At 49.8% G+C, this 24,822-nt stretch overlaps 1 protein-coding gene across 1 annotated transcript in view; it reads left to right on the top strand.

The window, feature by feature from the left end:
• The window catches only part of LOC144162823 (gastric triacylglycerol lipase-like), a 60,739-nt gene that overhangs the window by 10,934 nt on the left and 24,983 nt on the right, over nucleotides 1-24,822 (top strand). Inside the window, exons 3-7 of the mRNA XM_077693488.1 lie at nucleotides 6,249-6,357; nucleotides 7,216-7,450; nucleotides 17,528-17,645; nucleotides 19,947-20,097; nucleotides 23,916-24,011. Of these exons, the coding sequence (XP_077549614.1) occupies nucleotides 6,249-6,357; nucleotides 7,216-7,450; nucleotides 17,528-17,645; nucleotides 19,947-20,097; nucleotides 23,916-24,011 (709 nt within the window). The remainder of the gene's footprint in view (nucleotides 1-6,248; nucleotides 6,358-7,215; nucleotides 7,451-17,527; nucleotides 17,646-19,946; nucleotides 20,098-23,915; nucleotides 24,012-24,822) is intronic.

Here is a 24,822-nt window from a genome sequence, read left to right on the forward strand (position 1 = left end):
AAAGCGAGTGAATGAGATGCCGTCGCATCTAAAACGCCGGTTTATCCGAGCCAGAGTCCATCGTATGAAGCGGACCGCGTGCACTCGAGCGTCATATCATCGGGGTTTTTAATGGATAGTTTCTATGAGGTGTTTGCCGGGACCGCTGTGAACTGTCGTAAGAAGCGTGTCGTCGTAAGTCCGGAGCACGTATCCCCATGGTTCCATTATATTTGAGTCAAATATATGTGCTCAACCGACAGCCCCAGAGTTCATTGCGTTAGGAATGCTCGTTGGGTTGGTTTTTAGGATAGTGAGCAGAAAAAAAGTAGCCGCGAAGAATTAAAAACGACGCGTTAAAAATGGCCCAGAAAGGCTCCAGCACGTGTGATATGAAAGCAAGCTGAAAAAAAACAGACGTCCCGCTCGTGTAATTGCAGGAGGAACAAGAAAAAAAACCTGTGGTTGATTTCTCTGTCATAGGAATCGGTAAAACACGAAAGTGAAATGTGCAGCAAAATCTGCGGCTGAGCATGATTTGAGGGTAGGCGGCTTTTTTGTGGGTGTGCTTGGTGAGCGACGTCCTGCTGGCGGGTCGCTTCGGCAAAGGTGTACTGGCGTCATTTCCGTGACGGATATGACGTCAGTGAAATCTTGGTGTATCCCGGCATAAAACACTTCCGTGCTAAAATATAAAACCCGAAAACAAACAACTCTAATTATAACGTACTTTCGCAAGAAGACCCTGTGTGCAGGGGTGCACTCTTTATAGACCGCTTCTTTCGTTCCACTGGAGTCATTTCCGTGGCGGATATGACGTCATTGCAACCTTTGAGTATCCGGGAATGAAACACTTTCGTGTTAAAAAATATAAAGAAAAGGTTGCGAGCTGTCCCGGGAGAAGACGCGCGAGGACTGCGAAGGTTGGAAAATTGAATCGCATTGAACAAATCTCAGTTCAATTAATGAATACCGGAGTGAGACAGCGAAGGGAAGAGCGTGATCGGTGGTTGCAAAGAGCAACTTCGCCGGGCCGTTCACTCCACAGCAAGTGAGACTCTTCAAGAGGCCTGTCTGGGTGAGAGCTTGTCGCCCTCGGCCACTGCAGTGCAAACGTTGCGGGCGGTTGGACCATGCGACGGCCTCCTGCCCAGGCCCCGCGAGGTGTGCGCGCTGTGGGGGACCGCATCGGCCCGTCGACTGCGGTGCCAGGGTGCCCACCTGCACAAACTGCCGTGGCCCCCACTCTGTCAATGACCCTCAGTTCCCCCGTTGGCAACATGCACGACGGGTGACGACAGAGCTGGTGCGGGCTACACAACATGTTTCACGAGTGGCCCTCCAGACCTCACTCCGCCAAACATCTCCTCAACCAGGTTCACAATCCTTCGTCCTGCAGCCCTCCTCAGCCCCCCAGGCAGAGCCAGGCTCCTCCACCCTGACACATGGCCAGCTCTAACGGACCAAGACCACGCGTTTTACAGTGGAACGTTCACTCACTGCGGAGACGCAGTGCAGAGCTGGCCGACCGCCTCCTACGGGCTGACTTCGATATACTGGCCCTGCAGGAGGTTATGGTGAGGGGGGAGCCACCCCGGCTTCCTGGATACGTAGGCTACCTCAGCCGCACATCGTGTGACTTGGAGTCCTGCACCACGACCCCCTGCCTGGATCTCAGTCACCCACAGGGACCGTCACGGGCGGCCCTGTACGTGAGACGGGACCTACCAAGCCTGGCTTTGAACCTGGATGAATCAGCTGGTGGCCCTATGGAGTGCGTCGGTGCTACAGTACGTATGGGCGGCACAGACACCTCGGTTGTCAGTATTTACATCAGGCCAGGAGAACCTTGGGACGCCAGCCAACTGGGCCGACTGCGGAGCCTCCTGGGTCGTGACTGCCTTATCTGCGGGGACTTCAACGCCCACCACCGGCACTGGGGAAGTCGCCGGAGCAACAGACGGGGTAGGGACATCCTAGATGCGTCGGTCGCTGCAGGACTGCTGATAATCAACACTGGCAGCCCAAACTTTGTCCGCCGAGCCTGCCAGACGTGCATTGACCTCGCAGTGGTGTCCGAGCGCTGTACCTACAAATGGGAGATGGCAAACGATACCTGTGGCTCCGACCATTTCCCAGTACTCCTCACCCCGTCCTCCCTGTACCGGCGTTTTGACACGAGACGCTGCAGAGTGATCAACTGGACCATCTTCAGGCAAAAACGGAGCGAACGGCTGGAAACAGCAGACGACAGCACCCTCCTAAAGGAACTTGTTCCCTGCACTGAAGCTACCACTACCTACACCGAAGTGACCCGGGGAAAGCCGGTGCCTGATATTAGGGCACTCAACCTTCGGGCCGCCAGGACCAGAGCCCAGAAACAGGCCATCCGCCACAACACCCCTGCCCTTTGGACGGCCTTCGACGACTAGACGCAGCAGCCAGACGGCACGCCAGGCAGCAGCGCAAAAGATGCTGGCAAAGCCTCTGCAGCTCCCTTGACAGCAGCCGGGACCCTGCCCGGGCATGGAAGCTGTTCAATTCCATCACACAGCCGGTCTGCGCTCTGCGCCCAATCCACTCAGTGGCCATAGGGGCAGGGATAAGGGAGCAGGAGCTGGCTGAGCTCCTTGCAGAGCAGTTTGCCCCTTGCGTCAACCCGATACACCCACCTCCAACACCGGTCCCTATGGCCACTATCTTCGGGCTGGCCCACACGAGAGCAGGCTGCTACCTGCTACCATACAGAGTCCCCCTCGCTGAGCCGCCACGGAGACCAGCTGACCCTCGGGTAGAAGCGGCCTGCAACGCAGACATCACACTGGCTGAGCTCCTGACGGCTGTGCGGCGCTGCCCCCGGGGGCACAGCAGCCCCGGCGCCGACGGCATCACCTATGCCATGCTGCGAAACCTGGACACCGACCTGCAGCTGCGACTACTGGACCTTTTCAACCATGTCTGGAGGACCGGCACCATCCCTGAGGACTGGAGGACGGCTATTGTGACAGCAGTGCTGAAGACTGGCAAACCACCTAGCGAGCCTTCCTCGTATCGCCCCATCTCTGTAACGTCAGCGGTGGGGAAACTCATGAAGACGGTGGTCCTGGGCAGACTAGAATGGCTAACAGGCCTACGAAATGCCCTTGATGAAAAGCAGAGTGGCTTCCAAAGGTCTCGCTGCACCGCTGACGCCCTCGCGGATGTGGTGTCGTTTCTAGAGCAGGCCCGACACGAGAAAGAGGGGGCGTACCTCCTGCTCCTGGACGTCAAGTCAGCTTTTGACGCGCTACCGCACCAGACCATCCACGATGCTCTTGACCACCTGGGAGCAGAAGGAAGGCTCAGAAGTTACGTAAGTGGCTTTCTCAGAGACCGCACACTGCGTGTACGCGTCCGCAAGACCCTGAGCGGCCTTCGCGGAGTGGAGACTGGTGTCCCGCAGGGCAGCGTCTTGATCCCACTCCTCTTCAACCTAGCCATGGCGAACCTACCCAGCTGTCTACCGGAATCCGGAATCCCTGGAGTACCCGGTAGAGATGGCCATTTATGCCGACGACGTGGCACTCTGGACCCGGGGCCCCACCAAAGTCGGAAGGCGGGTTCGCGCGACCCTACAGGCGGCCCTCGACGCAGTGGCGAATCACCTGACGAGTAAGGGACTTAGACTCTCCGAGTCCAAAACGGAGGCCATCGCAATCCATCAGCGCCCAGCTATAGTCCGACGCACTGCTCCACTGCATCTCAAAGGAAGACCCCTCCCCTGGCGACGCAAAGTCGTCTACCTCGGCCTCGCCATCGACGAAACCCTCTCATGGAAGTCCGCCGTTGGGGCACAACTGGACCAAATGACCCGCGCCGTTAGGGGCATCAACCAGCTCGTGGCACAGGGTAGAGGGTGCTCGCACCAGTGGGCGCTCCAGATCTACAGAGCCTGCGCTGTCTCGCGTGTTCTTTACGCACTCCCCCTGGTGAACCTCAGGGACGCCTAACGGAAGACCCTGGAGCTGGCCCATCGAAAGGCCCTTCGGCGCTGCGTCGGCCTCCCAAGAGATTCCCCAGTGGCCAGCACCCTGACGGAAACTGGAAGCTGGCCCATCCAGCTGCTCGCCACGTAGACAGCGCTGCGACATGTGGAGCGCCTGCACCGAGCCCCTGGAGGTGACCACCTCCTCGCCAGGCTCCGCTCGAGAGGCCAATCCCGCATGGGCAGCATGACCGCCCTATTCGAGGACTATGTCGAAGTCCCTCAGAGGGCGTGCCTTCTGCCCCCACCGCCGCCGGCAGCCGCACCCCTAAACTACCACGCTGCCAGGAGTTAGGTCCCGGGCGAGACTGCCGGAGGTCGGGATTCGTCAGGAAGCGGCTGCCCTCATAGACCTGGAACCGCCGGGACAACTGCTGGTGTACACAGATGGCTCGGTCCTTCCAAGTGAGGGCCGAGGTGCTGCTGCCTGCACTGCCCCGGCCAGGGGAGCTCATCGGCAATGCCGGCTGCCGTTCCCCACCAGCTCCACAGCGGCCGAGCTGGCAGGCCTACACTTAGCCGCGGACATGCTGCGAGAAGACCCACCGCCAGCGGCCACCATCTTCTGCGACTCCCGGCCGGCGCTACTTCGCCTGAGGGAGGCATCTGCACCACGGGGGCGAGGTGGCCACCTCGAGATGTCCCTGGTTGCCAAGCTGCGCGACCTGCAGGGACAAGGCTGCAACCTCCGACTGCAGTGGCTTCCTGCCCACGTCGGTATACCGGGGAACGAGGCTGCAGACGATTTAGCCAAAGCAGCCCACCACTCCCCAACGGCCCCAGTTTCTGCGTCCCTGGTGCGCTATGATGTTGCCAGGGACGTCATCAGGCGTGAGGTGACCACCCGCCACCCCTGCAAACGAGTGGCCACCGGCGAGGCCCCGCGGCTCCTTCCCACCAGAGGGATAACCCAGACTGAGCGGTCCCTCCTCCTCCGGCTCCGCACCGGCTGCTACAACACAGCAGCACGCCTCCACAGGCAGGGCCGCAAGGCCACACCCACCTGTGCCCACTGCCCCAACCCCGAGACACTGGATCACGTCCTCTGCTCCTGCCCTGCGTACGCTGGTGCCCGGAACAAACTGGTGTCTGGGTACCGGCGGCTGGGGCTACCATCAAGCACCGCAGAGGACATCCTGCGTCATAGGGGGCCCTTCATGCTGCACCGGGAGGCCATCAGGCTGCTCCTCTCGTACCTCGACGAGTCAGGCCTCAACACCCGCCCATGAACTGTAAAAACCAGATCCCACCGGCCATCCACCCCCTGTTAGCCCTCTTGTGTGCGTGGCTGTGTATGTGTGAGTGCATGTGTGTGTAAATAGGCTGTAGGTAACCTGAGAGCGTATGTGTATAGTCTGTACATGGCCTTTTATACATAGTCTCTACATAGCCTGTTATCATACTTAATTAACAATTCCCTCTCACTCCTTCCCCCGGCGAGACCAGTGCCCTGAGAGGCAAAACTTCGCCCTGTAAATATTTTCATATTAATAAACACTTTCTCTCTCGGCGCCACAGCCCCTTTGTCGAATCGCTGTTCCGCACTTGCCAGCTTTCACGTTGAGTGGAACAGCTTTAACTTTTTATGTTTCCGTTGTTCTTTCATTTTTTTTTTCATGAAATTATTTTCATTTCCTGGCCTTATCTGCGTTTTATTGTTGGTGGCAATTTCAGCTTGACATCTCCAATCCGAATTAAAATTAAGTACAGCAAAACAATTTTTTTGGCCAGCTTTACCTGTACAGACGGCCGCAATGTCCATGGTCAGTGTTCTACGGTCAATATCAAACTATGCATGTTGTAGTTTGACGCCCTGTCAGCCCGAATGCTTCCGTAGCGGATCTTAGGTTGCATGACATGGCCTAACTGTACGGAATATTTTCGGAAGCTTAACGGAAACCCAACTACTTAGTAGCAACGGAAGTAAGTCACAAATAGTAGAGAACGAATCGGAATCACACTTAATTTTGCAGTATAACAGTGCGTGCGGTGACAACGGCCAGGACAGTAAACTATTTCATACTAAAAATGGGATTCCGCATACTCGCCTTGATCGGGCTCCGCTTACACCACTTCTTCGGCCCAGTTCTCTCTTGCGCAGGCTACGCGCCACTACTGGGATCGGTGTACCACCATCGTTAGCATCTTCACCAACCGGCCACCAAAGCGTCTTTGTTATCGCTTGTACCCCCTTCAGTTCACTTGGAATTGAACGTTCCCCGAGCCTTTCTTTTTTTGTGTGCAGAAAGCTCTTGCTGCTCATGCCATTGGCGCTAATGGCGTTTCCCGAGGGTACTTCCGGGTCCTACCACACTCAAATGCTGCCCAGAGACCCTGACGCCGATAAGACCATCGTGAGTGATTTATCCTCTCTCTCTCTCTCTTCCTCTCTATCACTGTCTCTCTCGGCGTGTGTGTGCGTGCGTATTGTGTTTGTGACCCTACAAGTGACGTGACGGCAACACATCTCGTTGACGAGCGGAACGACTTTATTGTATCGTTGACAAGGGTGAAATAAGAGGGCTGGCATGGCCGAGCTTCATAGCCACTGTCAGAGAGGCCGCGAAGGAGGGCGAGAACGGGTGACGGCACATCACGTGGCGCAAGACGCGCGATACAACACGTGAGCGTGTGGTTTCAGCGTGAGCGTGTGTGCGAGCGTATATGATCCCTGCGTGCGTGCTGTACCCACTGCTCACCGCTAGACTTCTTGGCAGATGTCGAGTTATTAAAAAAAATGTGGTTGATTCTTCAGTCATAGGGTTCAGTAATATATGAAAGTGAGATGTGCAGCGAAAGCTGCGGCTAAGCATGAGTTGCGGGTCGGCGGCTATCTTGTGGCTGTGCTTGGCGATCGGCGACCTGCTGGCGGGTCGCTTCGGCAAAGGTGTACTGGCGTCATTTCCGTAACGGATATGACGTCAGTGAAATCTTGGTGTATTCCGGCATAAAACACCTTCGTGTTAAAATATAAAACCCGGAAACGAACCACCCTATTATATCATACTCTTAGTACTAAAGCTTCCTTCTCCGCAAGAAGACCCTGTGTGCAGGGGAGCACCCTTTACAGGCCGCTACCTTCGTTGTACTGGCGTCACTTCCGTGACGGATATGAAGTGAGTGAAACCTTTGTGCATCCCGGAATAAAACACCTTCGGGTTGAAAACTGAAATCGAGGTTTAGTCGTCGTTGAGCGGTGTTTACCGGCGCAGGAGGAGCTCATCGCTGCCCGAGGCTACCCCGTGGAGTCCCACGAAGTTGTCACGGCCGACGGTTACGTGCTCGGCCTGCAACGCATACCGCAAGGGAAGCGGGCGCCCGTTGCGGATGCAGCAACGGCGTGCGGCGCAGAAGGGGAAGACGTCCGCCGACCCGCGGTTCTGGTTATGCACGGACTCGGCGCTACTGCTATCACGTGGGTCGCCAACTACGACGACCAGAGCCTCGGTACGGTAACGTTTACGGCTGCAATTCATGTCTACCACAATCTACAATGTCCCCGTAGGTCGTTTTCACCAAAGCGCTCTATAATGACCCATTGAAGTCTTACCAGGATGGAAGAGGTTGTACTGCGAAGGATCCGACTGGGCGTGGCTCTTACTCCTGCCCGCACGAGTGGATGGAAAGGGGACTACCGAGGACATGTCAAATGTTCAACCTGCTGTGAGGAAACGGTTTCGGCAGACCTTCACCAGCTAATATGGACATGCCATGAAACTAAGGACATTCGAAGGAAATGTTTGATGGCAGTAGGCCTACATTTGCAGCAAGACACGCATTACCATCGGTGGCTCCATGGTCCTGCCTACCGTTCCCTACTGGACTATATCCGGGAGGCCAACCTAGTTTCCTGGATGTAGATCTGACCCGCTTAGTGTCCACTAAGCCTTGAGGCTATTAAATAAACGAACAAACAACAAGTAACCTAGTGTGTGCAAGTAGGCAAATTCGACGAATGACATATGATTTGACAAAAAAGAAAAACCGCATGTGCGAAGAGACAACATGCAGGCCGTGAATGGTTTTGTACTGCGCAATGACCCTGCGCAGATGCCTTTTTTCCATCAAAATTGAATGCTCGGCCACGTCGTTCGTCGAATTTGCATACTGGGCCACTTCGATTAGTCATTCTGGAGCGCTGTGGTGAAGACGCCCTACGGGAACCTCTTAGAGTGTACTGCTTGCTTGCTACTAATACCCCTGCCACACGGCAAATTTAGTTTCAGTCACATCGAATGTCATTCGCTCGATTTAATGCCATTTTTTGATGGGCAGCTACACGGCCAAAATTAATTTTATTTGCAAATGATGGCAGCTTCAATCGATTAAAACTTGCCTAGGAGTATATATTTTGGTAAGCGCTTCCGTATTTGCAAAAACTGAGCGAGAAAAGCTAAAGCACCTTTACTGCACTTTTAAATACACTTTAAGCACTTTAAGAATGCACTTTAAGCTAGCACCGACCCCACCGGCTGAGGCTGGTCTGATAGTGAGGCTAGCAGTTTTATTTTTTACAACTATATTCGGCTTTTGTTTTCATATGAATAAATAACTGACTAAAAATTATACGCATGTAAAAATATTATAATGCTACTGATGCTTTAGTAATCTGTTTAGGGTAGGCATTCCCACCGAGTCTTTTTGTGTAGAGATAATATATTTGCTGACAGAACGCAGTCCAATGGGTTCAGCAAACTCATTCGGTCCCTAATGTCGTTATGATCGAAAGTCACTACATTTTCTCTTGTGGCAGCAAACAAATGTCATTTTGAATTTTTTTTGAATTTGAATTTATTTCATTTTGCGTTACAACAAGAATGTATACAATAGAAGATTTCAGAAGGAGGTCCCAGAGTCAGAGACTGAAGAGGGGACCTCCTGTTATTCATTAAACAGGAGGAAACACACGTTGACATTCGATGGGAATAACGTTATATTTGCCGTGTGGCTGGTGTATGAAAGAACTGCGGCTCTCGATATGATATCGCTCCGTTTATTATTTTTTACGGGCCCAAAGCTACTAGCAAGCTTTTCAAAGGAAGGAAAGTAGGCTGGGCTTGCTGAATATAATCACGAGTAAAGAGAGAGTGCAGGATTGGGAGAGTTGGAAATCCCTCTTAATACTACAGCGGGGCGAGAAAAAAGGACGAAATATGAGGCACACGGGACGAGCGGCGCTGACTTCCAACTGAACTTTTATTGCAGAAAGCAAACTCGCGTACGCACACTTACAACGAAATCAGTCAACCCGATAAGTAGTGAAGCAAACTGTACCAAAACCAGAGATTGAAAAACACACAATTACCAACTCCACCTGCCTCGCACCATGTACAGGTGCCCCAAAAAGTAAACGGAGCACGGCTTCATGAGAGTTGACTAGTTTTTATTTTATGCGGCTGCCAACGTAAATATCACATGTGCGGCCCGATTTTACCCAACAATGACTTTCTTGAAAATTTACTTAGAGGTTGCTGGCTAAGCGCATGGCGGAGAAATCTCCTTAACATCTCCAACCCCTGCTCCGTTTACTTTTTCGGGCAACTGTACGCTGTGTGTTCTTCAACGTGGCTAGTTATGTTACGTCAACGTTATCTCGCCCGTGTCAATAATCAGGTTCCTTGGTGGGCAGGGCTATAGAAGGCACGATGACGCATTCTTCGCCTAGCCTTGCGATTTCCACGGCCTCCACGATTTCCCTTGTCACTGATCACATTTACGCTGAATGGCGCTGAATGACGCTGAATTACGCTGAGCGCACATTCCGGCAGTGCCCTTGCACACGTGCGTGACGTGCATGGTGATAAGGGAAATTGTGGAGGCTGCAGAAATCGCAAGGCTAGGAGGTGAACGCGTCATCGTGCCTTCTATAGCCCTGTCCACCAAGGAGCCTGATTAATCAGACAAGTACACATGAACCAAAAAAGTAACTAAATACCGTTATGCCCGTGCCACACGTACATTAAAAATGACATTAAGTGCCTAATGCCGTAAGTTTGAATGCCAGTAATTTGCTGCTACACGCACAAATCTAATGCCATCAGCTCTAATGTTATTTTTGGTTTAAGGAGTTCCGCACAACTCATTCGCCGTCACGAACGCCTTAAATCTGCCTACTCTCGAACGCGAAGGGCACCAAATGAAACCAACTAAACTCTCAGCACCAGAGTGTTGACGCAGAAACGTAGCTGAACTATGAAATAAGACGATTTTTTGCGCCCTCTTGGTGGCGAAGTTCTGAAGAAGACCAAGTTCACTAAAGCAGCGGCAAAACGCAAAACATCGTGTTACTCGTCGTTCCGAATATTGCGGATTAGCCTAGCGCTGGAGCTTCTGAAGCCACTTTTAGAAATGGCTCACATGAATTTTTAGAAAACACTATTCTTCATAACGCTTTCTTTCACAAAAAAAAAAAAACATTTTAACCCTTGTAAGACGTTTTTCTCTACGTTGAAAACTTCTAAAATATGAGTGAATTTCTTTTTCTGGTCATTATCAACATTATGCCTAACACATTTAATGCATTTGCGAATTCGCGTGTAGCACTGACAGCCCAAATAATGTCATTCGGTATCTTAAGGCCTTAAACACTTAATGTCATTCTTCGTGTACGTGTGGCACAGGTATTACTCGTTACTCGCTCAAAAAGTAACGAAATACATTACTCATCACTGATTCTCAAAAGGGACGCGTGAGTTATCCTAAAAGTAAGGCTCATATCGTCAAGCAACCCGCTCGAGAGTGGGCCATCTTTAGAGACTCAAGGGCTGCCCTTAAATGTCTCTCATCTTTTCCAAAAGACCAGCTTCTGTGCGCCATACACGCTTTACATCTCCAAACTCTACAAGCGCACCATCACATTGCACTTAAGTGGATTCCAGCCCATTGTGGGATAACTGGCAATGTGAAGGCGGACATTGCTGCATCCGTTGCGCATAAGCATCGTGTATCGGCAATAGCTATACCATTCTCCAGGAAAGATGCATCTATACTTGCATCCAGCGTGGCATTGAACATGCAGCGTGCAGCCTGGGATGACGTATCACGTCATTACGCGCCGTTATCTTTCATAGATCCCAACTGCAAATTTAAAATGCCACCAGGACTCTCCAAGCGGGTACAAGCAATTCTACATCGCATGCGGTTGAATGTCGCATACACGCGCAACTTCCTCTTCAAGATAAAACACGCTACGTCGCCACTCTGCCCACACTGTGATGTGCGAGAAACCCTGCAGCACCTGCTCTGTGAATGTGCTCGATTCAGTGCTCAAAGAGTATCCCTCGCAGTGACTTTGGGACCGCCGCTTTCCGTGGACATGCAGCTAAAGGACGTTTTAGGACCATGGGCTTGTCCCAAACGTGCTTTACGGGCTACCAAAGCTCTGATAGAGTACGTGCAACACACAAGTCTAGACCAGTCGCTGTGAATAACTCGCCGTATTTGTACGCATCAACTTCTTGTACATCATCGCCGTCATCTTCATCACGTCATCAACTGGCGTAGCAAGTTAGGCATTTTAGCCCAGCTAACATCGCCAGACTTCATTACAGATCGCTCTCTCTCTCTCTCTCTCTCTCTCTCTCTCTCTCTCTCTCTCTCTCTCTCTCTCTCTCTCTCTCTCTCTCTCTCTCTCTCTCTCTCTCTCTCTCTCTCTCTCTCTCTCTCTCTCTCTCTCTCTCTCTCTCCTAAAAGTAACGAGTCACTTTTCACGTGGCTTTGACGACCAAACGCACAACTGTTTTGTTTCATGGTTCATTGTCTCCTTTTTAGTAGTCGTTGCACTTGAGCAGTAGTTGCCTCTCGAAGTTTTCATCGGTTATAATTCCCCGCTTCCCTGCCCCTGAATCACGGCCCGTCATGAATGCATCGGTTCTTTCCTGCCTTTTGTATTATCTGCAATTTGATCGCTTGGCTTCATATATCAACGACTAACGTCTTTTCATCTGCACCACCTGAACTATTCGTTCGTCTCGGCCTTTGTTATCATGGCGTTACTCGCACGCCTTCTTTGTGTGGGCGCCCGTGTTCGACTCGTGATAATTTAGGCTGCTGGTATCTGGGCCAGTGCGCCGACACGTTCGTAAATTGACTGTTACGACAAGAGGCCGTGAAGAGCGTGGCATCATTCACAATAGAAATGACGCCCCGAACCAACCGAAAGTAGACAACGGCGCTGCTGCTTTCGAGACAAACATCAGCGCAATGTGCCTATAGATGCATGCACAAGTTAGAATAAAACAAGGCCGCTTAAGCGGTGTTGTACACGTTACTCCGTAGAATTAACGAGATGCCGTTACTCGTTACTTGACCATAAAAAAACTATATACGTCACCCGTTCCTTTTTTAATTAACTAAATACGTTACTCGTTACCGAAAATATTAACCCGCCGTGGTGGTTCAGTGCTAAGGCGTTGTGCTACTGAGCAAGAGGACGCGGGTTCGATTCCCAGTCCGGCGGCGGCGGCCGCTTTTCCGATGGAGGCGTAAAGCAAAAACTCCCGTGTGTACCAGATTTTGGTGCACGCTAAAGATCTCCAGGTGGTCAAAATTAATCCGGAGCCCTCCACTACGGCGCGCCTCATCGCCTGCTTTGCGTCGGCGCGTTAAACCCTACAATGAATCATTCAACCGAAGAGAGTAACTAGGTAGATGTAACTCGTTCCTTGTAACTCATTACGCACTTACAGGTCTGCAGTGATTATTTACACGGGCGAAATAACGTTGACGTAACACAGCTAGCCATGTTAGAAAACACATCACGTGCATGATGCGAGGGAGGGGGAGTTGGTAATCGTGTGTTTTAAGTGCGAATGCACTTCTTAAGCGAGCCTGAATCGTCCGCCGCCGTCGTCCGCATAGCAACAGCTGCGGGTGCGCGCGCTCCTCGTCTTCCTCCTCGTCTTCCCTAGCAACGGGGGGAGATGGGCGCGCGCTACTCTCCTCCTCCTCTCTCCGCTCAGTGACTGCGGGTGTTGGGCGCCTCCTCTCCACTCCAAGATCACGATATCCACCGTAATCGCGCAATCAACAACCGTGCATTCGCACTTACACACTCTCCCCCTCGGGGAAGTGCGAGGGAATTTTTTTGCTTCTCTGTTTTTGGTACAGTTCGTATCACTACTTATCGGGTTGACTGCTTTCGTTGACTGATTGTAGGGTTTAACGTGCCGACGCAATGCAGGCGATGAGGCGCGCCGTAGTGGAGGGCTCCGGATTAATTTTGACCACCTGGGGATCTTTAACGTGCGCCCAAATCTCGAACACACGGGCGTTTTTGCTTTTCGACTCCATCAGAAAAGCGACCACCACGGCCGGGAATCGAACCCGCGACCTCGTACTAAGCAGCACCACGCCTTAGCCACTGAGCCACCGCGGCGGGTTGACTGCTTTCGTCGTAAGTGTGTGTGTACGCGCGTTTAAAAATACGACATATTTTCGCCATAAAACGTCCTGTGTGCCTCATCTTTCGTTCTTGTTTCTTGCCACCCTGTATTGTCAAAGCATTCCAATGCCTGCGGCGTTCCCCCAAACCGTGCCCGCCTTGCCATTTCCCACTGCGTCTGAATTCCGCGTGGTGGCGCCACCCACCGATCCTCCCGCTTCCGATCCTCTCCCGCTAGGTCGCATGGTAGCAGACGATCCGCGGGCAAACCACGCACTGTGCATTCCCGCTTTTTGCCAGTGAGCGGCTCTTCATGTTGCGTATTTTTTCAATATATGCATGAATACCTGCCGCTAGATTCAAGTAACCCTGCCCACTAATCAAGCGACGATGTTTTGCTAGCGAAATTTAAAACCGAAGAATGCGATGTTATCCCGTGTGATGCGATGTTATCTGCAGCGTGCGGAAGAAGGATCGTGATGTCTCCTGCCTCGAGTTCTCAGTGAACAAAGCCCTGAAAGTACAATGCGTAAAAACCATTATTAGAAAGAACTGGGAACCCAACTCAACGTTTAATTACTCAGTGGTCTGCAGTCTGCCCTTTCGGCCGGAAGACCATCGGAGTGACAAGACCATCGTGTAAATTTCATATTACACGAAAAGACGTAAGATGCTGTGCCTAGTGTTTTCCAGCACTACTCTTCGTACATGACGCCGGCATCGAAAAGACAAGCAAGAAGCGATGACAGCTTCAAAAAGAAAGAAAGAAAGAAAGCGGGAGCCCGCACCTGCAATATCCTCAAGATATCCAACGCAGCAGCTAGTGCTACCGCTGCAGGCCTTGGAGAAGTTTTCTGACGCGATGCTTTCGGATCGCCGGTCGCTTACGGAGGCCCTCGAGAAGCATGCTTGAAACACAGCGTTGAACTTATTAACATCAATGCCAGTCTTGGTATGTGGAAATCCCGATGAAGCTATTTCATCAGCGAGAGTTGGTTAAACTAATATGTAGAAAGTTTATTAAGCTGCTCCTGACCAACCACGAACTTTGATATGACCGGCAATAATGCCGGGAGAAGGATATACATTGCACAAAGCCCTTGTCACGGAAAGTTCTGAAGCTTTGAAAATCATCTTTACACCCCTATGCATGCACGTGTGCATGCACGCCAATGTACTAGCAGTGTAACGTAAAACTCGCACTTTTATTTTCCCATCTACATGCATGCAAGCCTGCATACACGCGTGCATGCATATAGATGTTAAAACAAAACTCGCAGTCGTACGTAACAACTCACACTTTTGTTTTCCCATCTGTTTCGTTTTGCTCATATGTAATTGTTCTTACCGTATTTACCCGATTCTAACGCGCACTTTTTTTCCGAAAAAATAGGCCGAGAAATTGCATGCGCGTTAGAATCGGATACAAAACCGAAACTGCCGAAACAGCGGAAATTTCGTCCCACCCATCGCCATCGCCATCTCAAGATGGCGCCAAAGCTTTTATCAAAGATTTTTCGGACGCAGCAAGCCTAGGCGCCTAGGCTTTTCTATCGGCGTTCACACACTGAAATTGTCAAATCGTTTCACTTGCGCGCTTGATAACAGCAATGGCAGCAGCGTCTACCATGCGTTCAAAACGAGCGGTCGGCTGAAGCGTGCACCTCTGGAGAAGCTCTCGGAATGGGCGTGCGAGGCGTGGGCCACGATCCCATCGACCATGGTTGAACGTTCGTTCAGAAGTGTGGCATCGCGAACGCGCTTGAAGGCACCGAGGCCGAGATGTTGTGGTCAGCGGAAAGCGACGGGGAGTGAAATGAGTGAGATTACTTCGGGAAATAAATCGCCGGTTTCTCTCGCATTCGTTTGTCTGGGTCACAAAGTCCCGTACGCGTTACAATCGGAGGTGCAAGCTTTTTCGTTTTTTTTTGCCAGGAAAATCGGGTGCGCGTTAGAATCGGGGGCGCGTTAGAATCGGGTAAATACGGTAAGCTGTCTGATGCCGTTAAATTGGTTGAATTTGGGATAAATTTATGTGTGTTGTTCGTCTCAATCATATTATTGCCCAATGAGACCGCCAGCTTCTCCGCTGCTGTTTCATGCGTGGAAACGCAACTGTTCAGAACATATGAGAGCAGAAAACTGTGCAGAAAAAAGGGTTTCATATAGGGACTAGCAGTTGTCTATTAGAAGTAGCCAATAAATCCACCAAGGGGCGAAAAAACCGATACAATTAAAGCGGGCTGATAAATGTATGAGCGAAACACAATCTCTTCCTTTAATGATTGCACAATAAAACACCCTGGATAAGAGCAAAGTTACCTAAAACCCAACAAAAACCCAGCATTAGTTGACGCCGCAACCACCACCGAGGATCGGTCACTTGCGCCACCGTGCGGTGGGTGAGTCAAATAGGGCGGCGATCTGGCAGCAATGGGAACCGTAGCGACGCCGCTGGCATTGGCCAAAGACAAACACTTATGGCTTGATGATACGACCTCAAAGTGGCAATAAAGACAAAATACGACTTTCCTCGGTTTGAAAGAACCAGCATTTGACAGCTCACTCAGCTACGTTCCAGCAACGAAAGATCTTTTCTTAATTGAAAAATCGCAAGAAATACTGAAAAACTTTCAATTTTCGCGCTACAGTGACGTATTATGGGCAGAGTGACGTGGTGCGGGCCAGCAGGCAAAAAAAAAACTAGTTATCAGTGAGTAAATTGCACGTTCACATCGGACCTCCTCTATGTACGAGTCCTGGACAGTCCGCGAGCGGTCCGAGGACTGCCCTTGGATCGAAAGTCCTGTTGGAATAAATGGGAAAATCGAACTCTGGATCGCGCCCTGGGCCGTCCGCGGACCATCCGGCACTGATAATAAAACTGAGCTAGAGGATCCACTACAAGCGCCAAGTTATGCTTCTTGACCCATGGCGGATCGCAACATCGGTCATGGGCCGCCTTTGCCGCCCTTGTTGGCAAGCGGTTGTAAGTGATTAATTGATTGATTGATCGTAGGGTTTAATGCGACGACGCAACGCAGCCGATGAGGTGTGCAGTAGTGGAGGGCTCCGGATTAATGTTGACCACCTGGGGAGCTTTAACGGGCGTTGAAATCTCGTACAAACGGGCGTTTTTGCTTTTCGCCTCCATCAGAAAAGCGGGCCGCCGCAGCCGGGAATCGAAACCGCGTCCTCGTGCTCAGCAGCACAATGCCTTAGCCACTGAGACACCGCGGCGGGTACGGTTGTAAGGGGGAAACATGCCTCAGCTCAACGGCAATTTAGCCTACGGATTCAGAACAATTGCAGGAACTAAAAGCGCCTTCTATGAGCCAATGGCCGCGGCTTCAAACGTTGCGTCGTCGCTAAGATACTGCATGCGGTTGTATTGGTCCTTCATAAATGTCCATTAGAATTCATTAAGGAATTTTTAAGCTGGGTATTAACCCCCCCCCCCTCCCCCCTCCGTAAAAATGCCTATGCTGCGATTTTGGCTTGGATGCTTGGTCACCCTCGGCTTCTTTAAATGTTTAACGTAATCCCAAGCACGCTTGTGAGCCGTCCAGGGTCGACGAAGAAGGAACACGACACCTGCAGCTGCAATACCACTAGCGGCCGCAGCAACACTGCAAAAAAAGAAAACTGGGGTTGATCCCTCTGTCATAGGAATCGGTAGAACACGAAAGTGAAATGTGCAGCGAAATCTGCAGGTGAGCGTTATTTGCGGGTCGGCGGCTGTCTTGAGGGTGTGCTTGGCGAGCGACGTCCTGCTGGCGGTTCACTTCGGCAAAGGTGTACTGGCGTCATTTCCGTCACGGATATGATGTCAGTGAAATCTTGGTGTATCCCGGCATAAAACTTTGTCGTGTTAAAATATAAAACCAGAGAACGAACAACCATAAGTACAACGTACTCTGTAGTACTAAAGCTTGCTTCCCCGTAAGAGGACACTGTGTGCAGGGGTGCACCCTTTACTGGTCACTTGCTTCGTTGTACTGGCGTCATTTCCGTGACAGATATGACGTCACTGAAATCTTCGTAAATCCAGGAATAAAGCCCTTTCGTGTCAAAAAAAAAAAAAATACGTGCAGTCCTTTTTTGTTGTTCTTCACCAGAGGCGAATCGACGCGTGTTCGCAGGATTCGTCCTCGCCGACGCCGGTTACGACGTCTGGCTGGGCAACCTTCGCGGCAGCACTTTGTCGCGCAAGCACGTTAGACTCAGTCCCGACAAAGACCTCAAGTTCTGGGACTTCACGTAAGCTGTGGACGATCTTCGACGAATGCGCAGTGAACTGAAACTGAGCTGCTACCGTTATTGGCTCGTTCTCCGAGCCTCGACATTGTGGCGCGTGTTTTGAATCAGGAAAGTACAAAAAAGGGCCTAACAAATACAAAGAGGTAGAGGGAGAGGTTGAGATAGATAGATAGATAGATAGATAGATAGATAGATAGATAGATAGATAGATAGATAGATAGATAGATAGATAGATAGATAGATAGATAGATAGATAGATAGATAGATAGATAGATAGATAGACGGACGGACGGACATACAGATAGACAGACAGATAGATAGATCTATCTATCTATCTATCTATCTATCTATCTATCTATCTATCTATCTATCTATCTATCCCTCCCTCCCTCCCTCCCTCCCTCCCTCCCCCTCCCTCCCCTCCCTCCCCCCTCCCTCCCTCCCCCCCTCCCTCCCTCCCCTCTCTCCCTCCCCTCCCTCCCCTCTCTCTCTCTCTCTATCTCTCTCTCTCTCTCTCTCTCTCTCTCTCTCTCTCTCTCTCTCTCTCATTAATTTCACGTGCCTCTCAAGTCAAGGAGTACCCAATTTATTTTGCTATGCGTAGGCAGTGTTGGTTACTAACGTGTAGTACAGAGAGTTCGGCGTCATAAAATTTAATACCAAACTTTTTTCAGTGCGGCACTATATAGTTGATTTCCAGTGTACATTTTTCTTTCTTCCAGAACGCGTTGCAAAACCCAGTTGCTTGAAATTACCGAAGCTAACGGCTTGGTTCATATTTATTCATGAGGAAGAAACAGCGATGCGCCAGCGGAACTCAGCGAAGTGGATGCGTAGCAGAATAACCTTGACCTGGCTTGCATTGACCCACCACCTTTAAAAGGGCAATGCAGACAAAATACACGTTTGCTTCATTCGAAAGGTTTGGTGTTTTATGTTGCACCCAGCGCCGCTTTTCCGGCAGCAAGTGGTGCTTTATTCACAAAAAAATCAATCAACATAAGTTAAAATTTTGATTCTCCCGCCAAATCGTGTGTTTTGTGACGTCTTCCACGACGTCACATGAGCGGGTCTTCAAGCGAACTTCAAGTGCGCATTTTAGACAGCAGCGAATTGCGGAGCCTTATTCACCGCCAGTCCTCCTAGATGGCGACACCATACTGCTCCGCACCGCTATTAGCCTTTGCTTTGTTTTTGACCGTATTTGCACCTGGCTTGTTTTTGTTACGGTAGGTAGTAATCGTTTCGTGAAGCATGCGGTATGCTCGGCAAATAGGGTCACGAACGACAATGTCGCTCACGCCAATCGGCCAGTGTCGTCTGCAACAACCCCAAGGCGCCGCACTGCTATGCAGGTATGAAAGCATAGTTTTTGATTGTAGGGGGTTTAGCGCTCCGACGCAACGAAGGCGATGAGGCGCGCCGTAGTGGATAAAAGCATAGTGCGCGCAGTACCAACAGCAGTACGCACTGATACTTCTATGTTTACGTGTACTTCCGTAACTTCCATTCCCACCATTCTCGCTGCTATAAAATGAATATACATTACACTTAAGAGAGAACAGGTCGTTCTACAAGCTTGTAAGACCTGCGTAGCTTGCGTTTTCTTTTGCCGGCCTCACCCAATCGGGAAGCTGTGCATATGACGTCATATGTTCTAGTGCTAGAAATGAGCTAGTGATTCACATGTCCATTCCTTTTTTTTCTAATTATGTAGCTTATTTGATCGAAGCTTACGTTAAAAGCGGTGTCAGTATGATTCTGACAAGGCAATCGTTCAAATGAGCCAAACTTGTGTTTTGTTTGCATGGCCCTTTTAATGATCGCCAGGGCAGTCGCAAGAAGAGGTTTTTGTACAAGGGGTAGAACGCGCATCAACCAGCCACACGCGGCCATCTTACGGCCGTTATTAGGGTAACTCGTCGGGTAGTCCCTGCAGTCCCACACTGCCGCGACGGCAATGTATGACGAAAGCATGATGAACAGTTTTAGTGACAGAAGAGAAGTTAGGCATGCAAGTTCGATTTTGATTAAACTAAAGCGACTAAAATTCAGCTGCCGTCCTTTGTGATTCTCTCATCTTCTTTGTGTCACTACGCAGTGTTTGCTCCCCTTTCCTTCGAAAAATACGAAGATGTTAAACCAGCACTAAACATTTCTTCGTTTTGATATATTATGCACAAAGGCGCATAACCTCCAAAATTATGACTATGACAATAACCGAAGAGCTGTCAGTTATATTTGTCGTATTGCGCGATTTGGCCTCCTCCTAACCTTCGTGAACGTCATATGCGGCCACAGGTTCCAAGACATGATCGAGCACGATGTTCCGTCCACGATCGACTATGTCCTCGAGACAACGGGACTCTCCAAGATCGCCTATATAGGTCACTCTCAGGGCACACTCGTCCTCTTCGGGCTCCTGTCCCTGAATCCCGCCTACAACGACAAGGTAACATCCCTCTTTTCGTGATTTGTGCACATGCGCTCTCCGCGTTTACTACCAAGTCGTCTCGAAGGAGTATACCAAAACACAATTACGATTCACTGTCAGACGCTATTTCTGTTACCGGAAAGTAACAAGGCGTTTTTCTTTCTTTACTGGAGGCCCTAACTTTGCCAACAAATGTCCATGGACATGCTCATCGGTCTTTTTTTCTTCTTCTGTAACACCGATACGAAAATAGTTCTCCCTTAGTAAAACCTTCACTCCAAATACCGTACTAAAGCCAGCGCACTGGGATCTGGTCCTTCGTTGATAGCTGAATACCCTCTTCCTGAATGTTAATCATCATCCTGGCCAGATTCTCCTTAACCCGAGGGGAGTTAGTGAGAAGTAAGTAGGATATGTTGTTAAAAATGTTCAGCGCAAAAACCAAAGACGATGTACAGAAAGGAAGACAGGAAAAGCGCTAACTTTCAACTGAACTTCAATCACCGGCGGAGCCGGTAAATATAGAACAAATGGGTCATGCACAGCATACGCCACAGTAGGGCATCACATGTGCGCACATGTGTTATACCCGTGCCACACGTACACAAAAAATGGCATCAAGTGTTTAAAGGAGCCATGAAGACAAAATACAAGTTGGGTTTATTAGAAAGACTGCTTAGTCCTGATAACATAGATACCAATATCATGGCAATCTTCGAAAAATAACGGAGATATTAAAGAAAACATGTGAAGCAGTCGCGACCCCCTAGCCAATTTCCCGCAACTTTTCTATGACGTCACGGAACCTTGTTTGTGCGATTGGCGGAGGTTTAACTGACCTGTCGCGACGACACATGACTGGACGTCTGCAATGAGGCCTTAAGTCCATTTGACCGCATCACTTGAATGTTAACGTGCAGTTAACGCACTGAAAATTATCGTTTATTGTTGGCCCGTATGACGTCATTCTTGCTCATAACACGTCACTGTGGCGCAAAATTTGAAAGTTTTTAAATACTTCTTGCTTTTCTTCTTTAAAAAAACATCTTTTGTGGCTGTAATGGAGCTGAGTGAGATACTGAATCCTAGTTCTTTCAAATTACACGAAGTTGTATTTTCTCTTCACGGCTCCTTTAATATTGTGAGCGTTTATTGGTGTTTTGACTCATGAAGAAGACTCATGGAATGAATTAATTGCTATTCGTTAGTGGGACCAATCTCTCACCTGTACATGCCCATTATATTCATCATTTGTGGATTATCATCATCGTCTGGGGTCGTTCTGCCGAGTCACTGAGTTCCCTGCGAGCTGAGTAAAGAGACGTTCCTTGGAATCACCATTCCCTTGTTCCAGTCTGCTTTCCTCTTACAATATACTGAATGACATTATTTGGGCGGGCCATGCTACTCGCGGAAACGCAAAGGCATTAAACGTGTTACGCATGATGGTGAGAATGACGAAAAAGAGAAATGCACTCATATTTTAGAAGTTTTTAACATAGAGAAAAACGTTTTACAAGGGTTAAAAATGTTTTTGTGAAAGAAAACAATACGAGAAAAAATGCTTTCTAAAAATGGTGTGAGCCGTTTCTAAAAGCGACTTGAGCAGCTGCCGTCACCTGCCAGTGGTAGCCAAATCCGAAAAATTCAAAACGACGAGTAACACGATGCTTTGCCTTTTGCCGGCCGCTATTTTAATGATCTTCGTCTTCTCAAGAACTTCGCCACCAAGGGGGCACAAAAAATCGTCCCATTGCGAAGTTCAGCCACGTTTCCGCGTGATCAATCTGGTTCTGAGAGTTTGGTTGGTTTCATTTGGTGCTAATCGCGTTCGAGAGTAGACAGATGTAAGGCGCTCGTGACGCTGAATGAGTTGCGCGGAACTCCTTAAACCAAAAATGGCATTAAAGCGAATGGCATTAGACTTTTGCCTGTGGCAGCGAATTAATGGCATCAAAACCTAAGGCATTAAGCACTTAATGTAATTTGTCATGTAAGTACGTGTGGCACGGCTATTAATTAATTTAAAAAAAAAAGACTTCTCTGAGTTAAACAGGGACACCGACGTATCACTGATACAATTATCGCCTTTTTGCTTAATATAAAATGCTTCCAACAGTTCCCGTGGACAATTTGTGGACGACTTTTAGTGGTTTTAAGCAAACATAACACCCTGACGCACCCAGAACCTAATGGCATTATTTTAGCCACTGTTCGGCGCCATGGGAAGGGTTTAGTTTTTACGCGGGAGATTCCTTTACAGAACTCGTTGCAGTTTTTAGACATTAACATCCATTTAGGTACCAAGCATGTCTGCTGGCGTTATTCCCCGCGGGCACAAAAAGAGCTGCTCCCTCTGGACTATGCGCACTCCAATACGGTGAAAACGGCGATTGCTCACTGGTGCCTGGAATCAGCTCTCTCTAAGTCATGTCCCCACGCTATGCAGGTTAGCTTTGATAAGAAAATTGAAAGGCTGCTTTCAGCCGGCTTCCCGTGCACGTCTTTGAACTCAGTCGCTGAGGCCCTCCTCAAGAAGGTTAAAGGAGGCACCGGTAGCAGAACGCCTGAGCCAGCGCAAAGCACGGCAAAACCCGAAGAGGTGCCGTACACCCACAAAGTCGCCCATCAAATCAAGAAGGTCGCCCATCACATCAACAGGCACGGGATTCCGATCCTGTTTTCGGCGCCGCGTAAGCTGGCCCGACTTTGCGCGTGCACGTCTTCCAATGGGCGCAAAAAAGCAAGGATGCAACAAGAAGCATACTACGCCATTTGTGGACTGCGCTATAGGCGTCGTATATCAGATCCAGACCGGCCGATGTATCAACGACCGAGCACGGGTACATGAATTGTCGATAAACAATAAAGGAGATGCGCATTTGCCCGCGCATTGCGGTGCCTACAAGTGTGAGCCACTTCTTGGGGAGATTAAGATTTTTAGTAGGAGTAAAGATGTGACAGCAGGTGAACTGTTGGGAGAGTTTTATATCAAGCAAAAAGGCGATAATTGTATCAGTGATACGTCAGTGGCCCTGTTTATGTTTAACTCTGGGAAATCTTTTTTCGAGCGTTTCGTTTGAAGAACACATATGCGCACATGTGCATGATACCTTACTGTGGCGCATAGTGCACATGCCCCAGTTCCATATTTAGCGGCTACACCGGTGATTAAAGTTCACTTGAAAGTTAGCGCTTGTCCTGTCTCCTTTCTTCTGTATTTTTTGTTTGTTTTTGCGCTAAACATTTTAAGAATTATGAACATTGATCGATGATTGATTGATTGATTGATTGATTGATTGATTGATTGATTGATTGATTGATTGATTGATTGATTGATTGATCGATTGATTGATTGATCGATCGATCGATCGATCGATTGATTGATTGATTGATTGATTGATTGATTGATTGATTGATTGATTGATTGATTGATTGATTGATTGATTGATTGATTTAACGCGCCGACGCAACACGGGAGATGAGGCTCGCCGTAGTGGAGGGCCCCGGATTAATTTTGACCACCTGGGGATCTTTGACGTGCGCCGAAATCTCGTTCACACGGGAATTTTTCAAATATCATGAACAAACTATCCCCCAACAAGTTGCGTTAGAACATGTTGTACGGCGCGATCATGATCCCTCTTGTACGAGATACAATGGAAAGTCATCTCCGTTAGTGAAAGGAAACTGAAGCGAAACGTTCGTTCGTTAACGAGTGCGAAAATGTTTCCATGAGGTGTCCGGTACATTTTTGTACAAATTACTGGGAAAACACAATTCGTCCCAGTACTTTCACAGCCTGGTTGTGTGCGTGTATCGTCTTACTGTTTCAGGTGACTGTATTCGTCGCGTTGGCCCCTGTGACCGCCCCATCCCAGGCAGCTGCCGTTGTGAGCAAGCCGCTCGTAATTCTGGCTGGCAAACCAGCGGTAAGTGGCAACGTCTGAGGTACTTAAAAAAAGCAAGGGTTTTTTAGACGGCACACAATGTACAGCGCGGTCCACTGTTAAAGGGAAGCGGCGAGCGCGTGACCGATGCGCTCCGCGAAGCGCCGGCGCCGAGATGTGGCAAGACTCGGAGACAGCCGGCGCATGCGCACTGACCGCCCGACGCGGGAGGAGCAGCTCTGTCGTCTGCTACGTCGCTATCAAGGAGGTTAAAAAAATTGCAATTTTTTTTAACCTCCTTGGTCTCTATGCTGTGCCTCTCAGCTTGCGACCAGAACCAGAATAGTACACTCTAGCTGGATGCTGGGCGGCACGGCGGAGCGTCGTAGCAGACGACAGAGCGGCTGCTCCTGCCTCGTGCGGTCAGTGCGCATGCGCCGGCTGTCTCCGATTCTCGCCACATCTCGGCGCCGGCGCTTCGCGGAGCGCAGCGGCCACGCACTCGCCCGTTCCCTTTAACAGTGGGCCGCACTGTACACTGTTCGCACACTTGTGAGTGCGGTTACACCATGCCGCACTTGAATAACACTGGACAAGTTTTTGCTTCTGGTCACTTCATACAGGGCCCTTTGCGACGAAACCCATTTCTTTCGAACCAATGTGACCAGTGGGATTTTAGTAGCCAGTCAAGCTCTTGATTGGCCTCTGAGCAGAGCAAACAACCTTACCCGTCAACTCCCGCGTTGGATTTATTTTTATCCCTATTACGGAAATGTTTCTGACGGGAACGTACGTTTTGTGGCCATACCATAGCATGCTTACGTTATTATACATTTGTTCTGCGATAAGTATT

The sequence above is a fragment of the Haemaphysalis longicornis genome, unplaced genomic scaffold (genome assembly GCF_048455015.1).
Source record: "Haemaphysalis longicornis isolate Haplotype H1 unplaced genomic scaffold, Haemaphysalis longicornis Haplotype H1 scaffold_12, whole genome shotgun sequence".
Taxonomy (NCBI): domain Eukaryota; kingdom Metazoa; phylum Arthropoda; class Arachnida; order Ixodida; family Ixodidae; genus Haemaphysalis; species Haemaphysalis longicornis.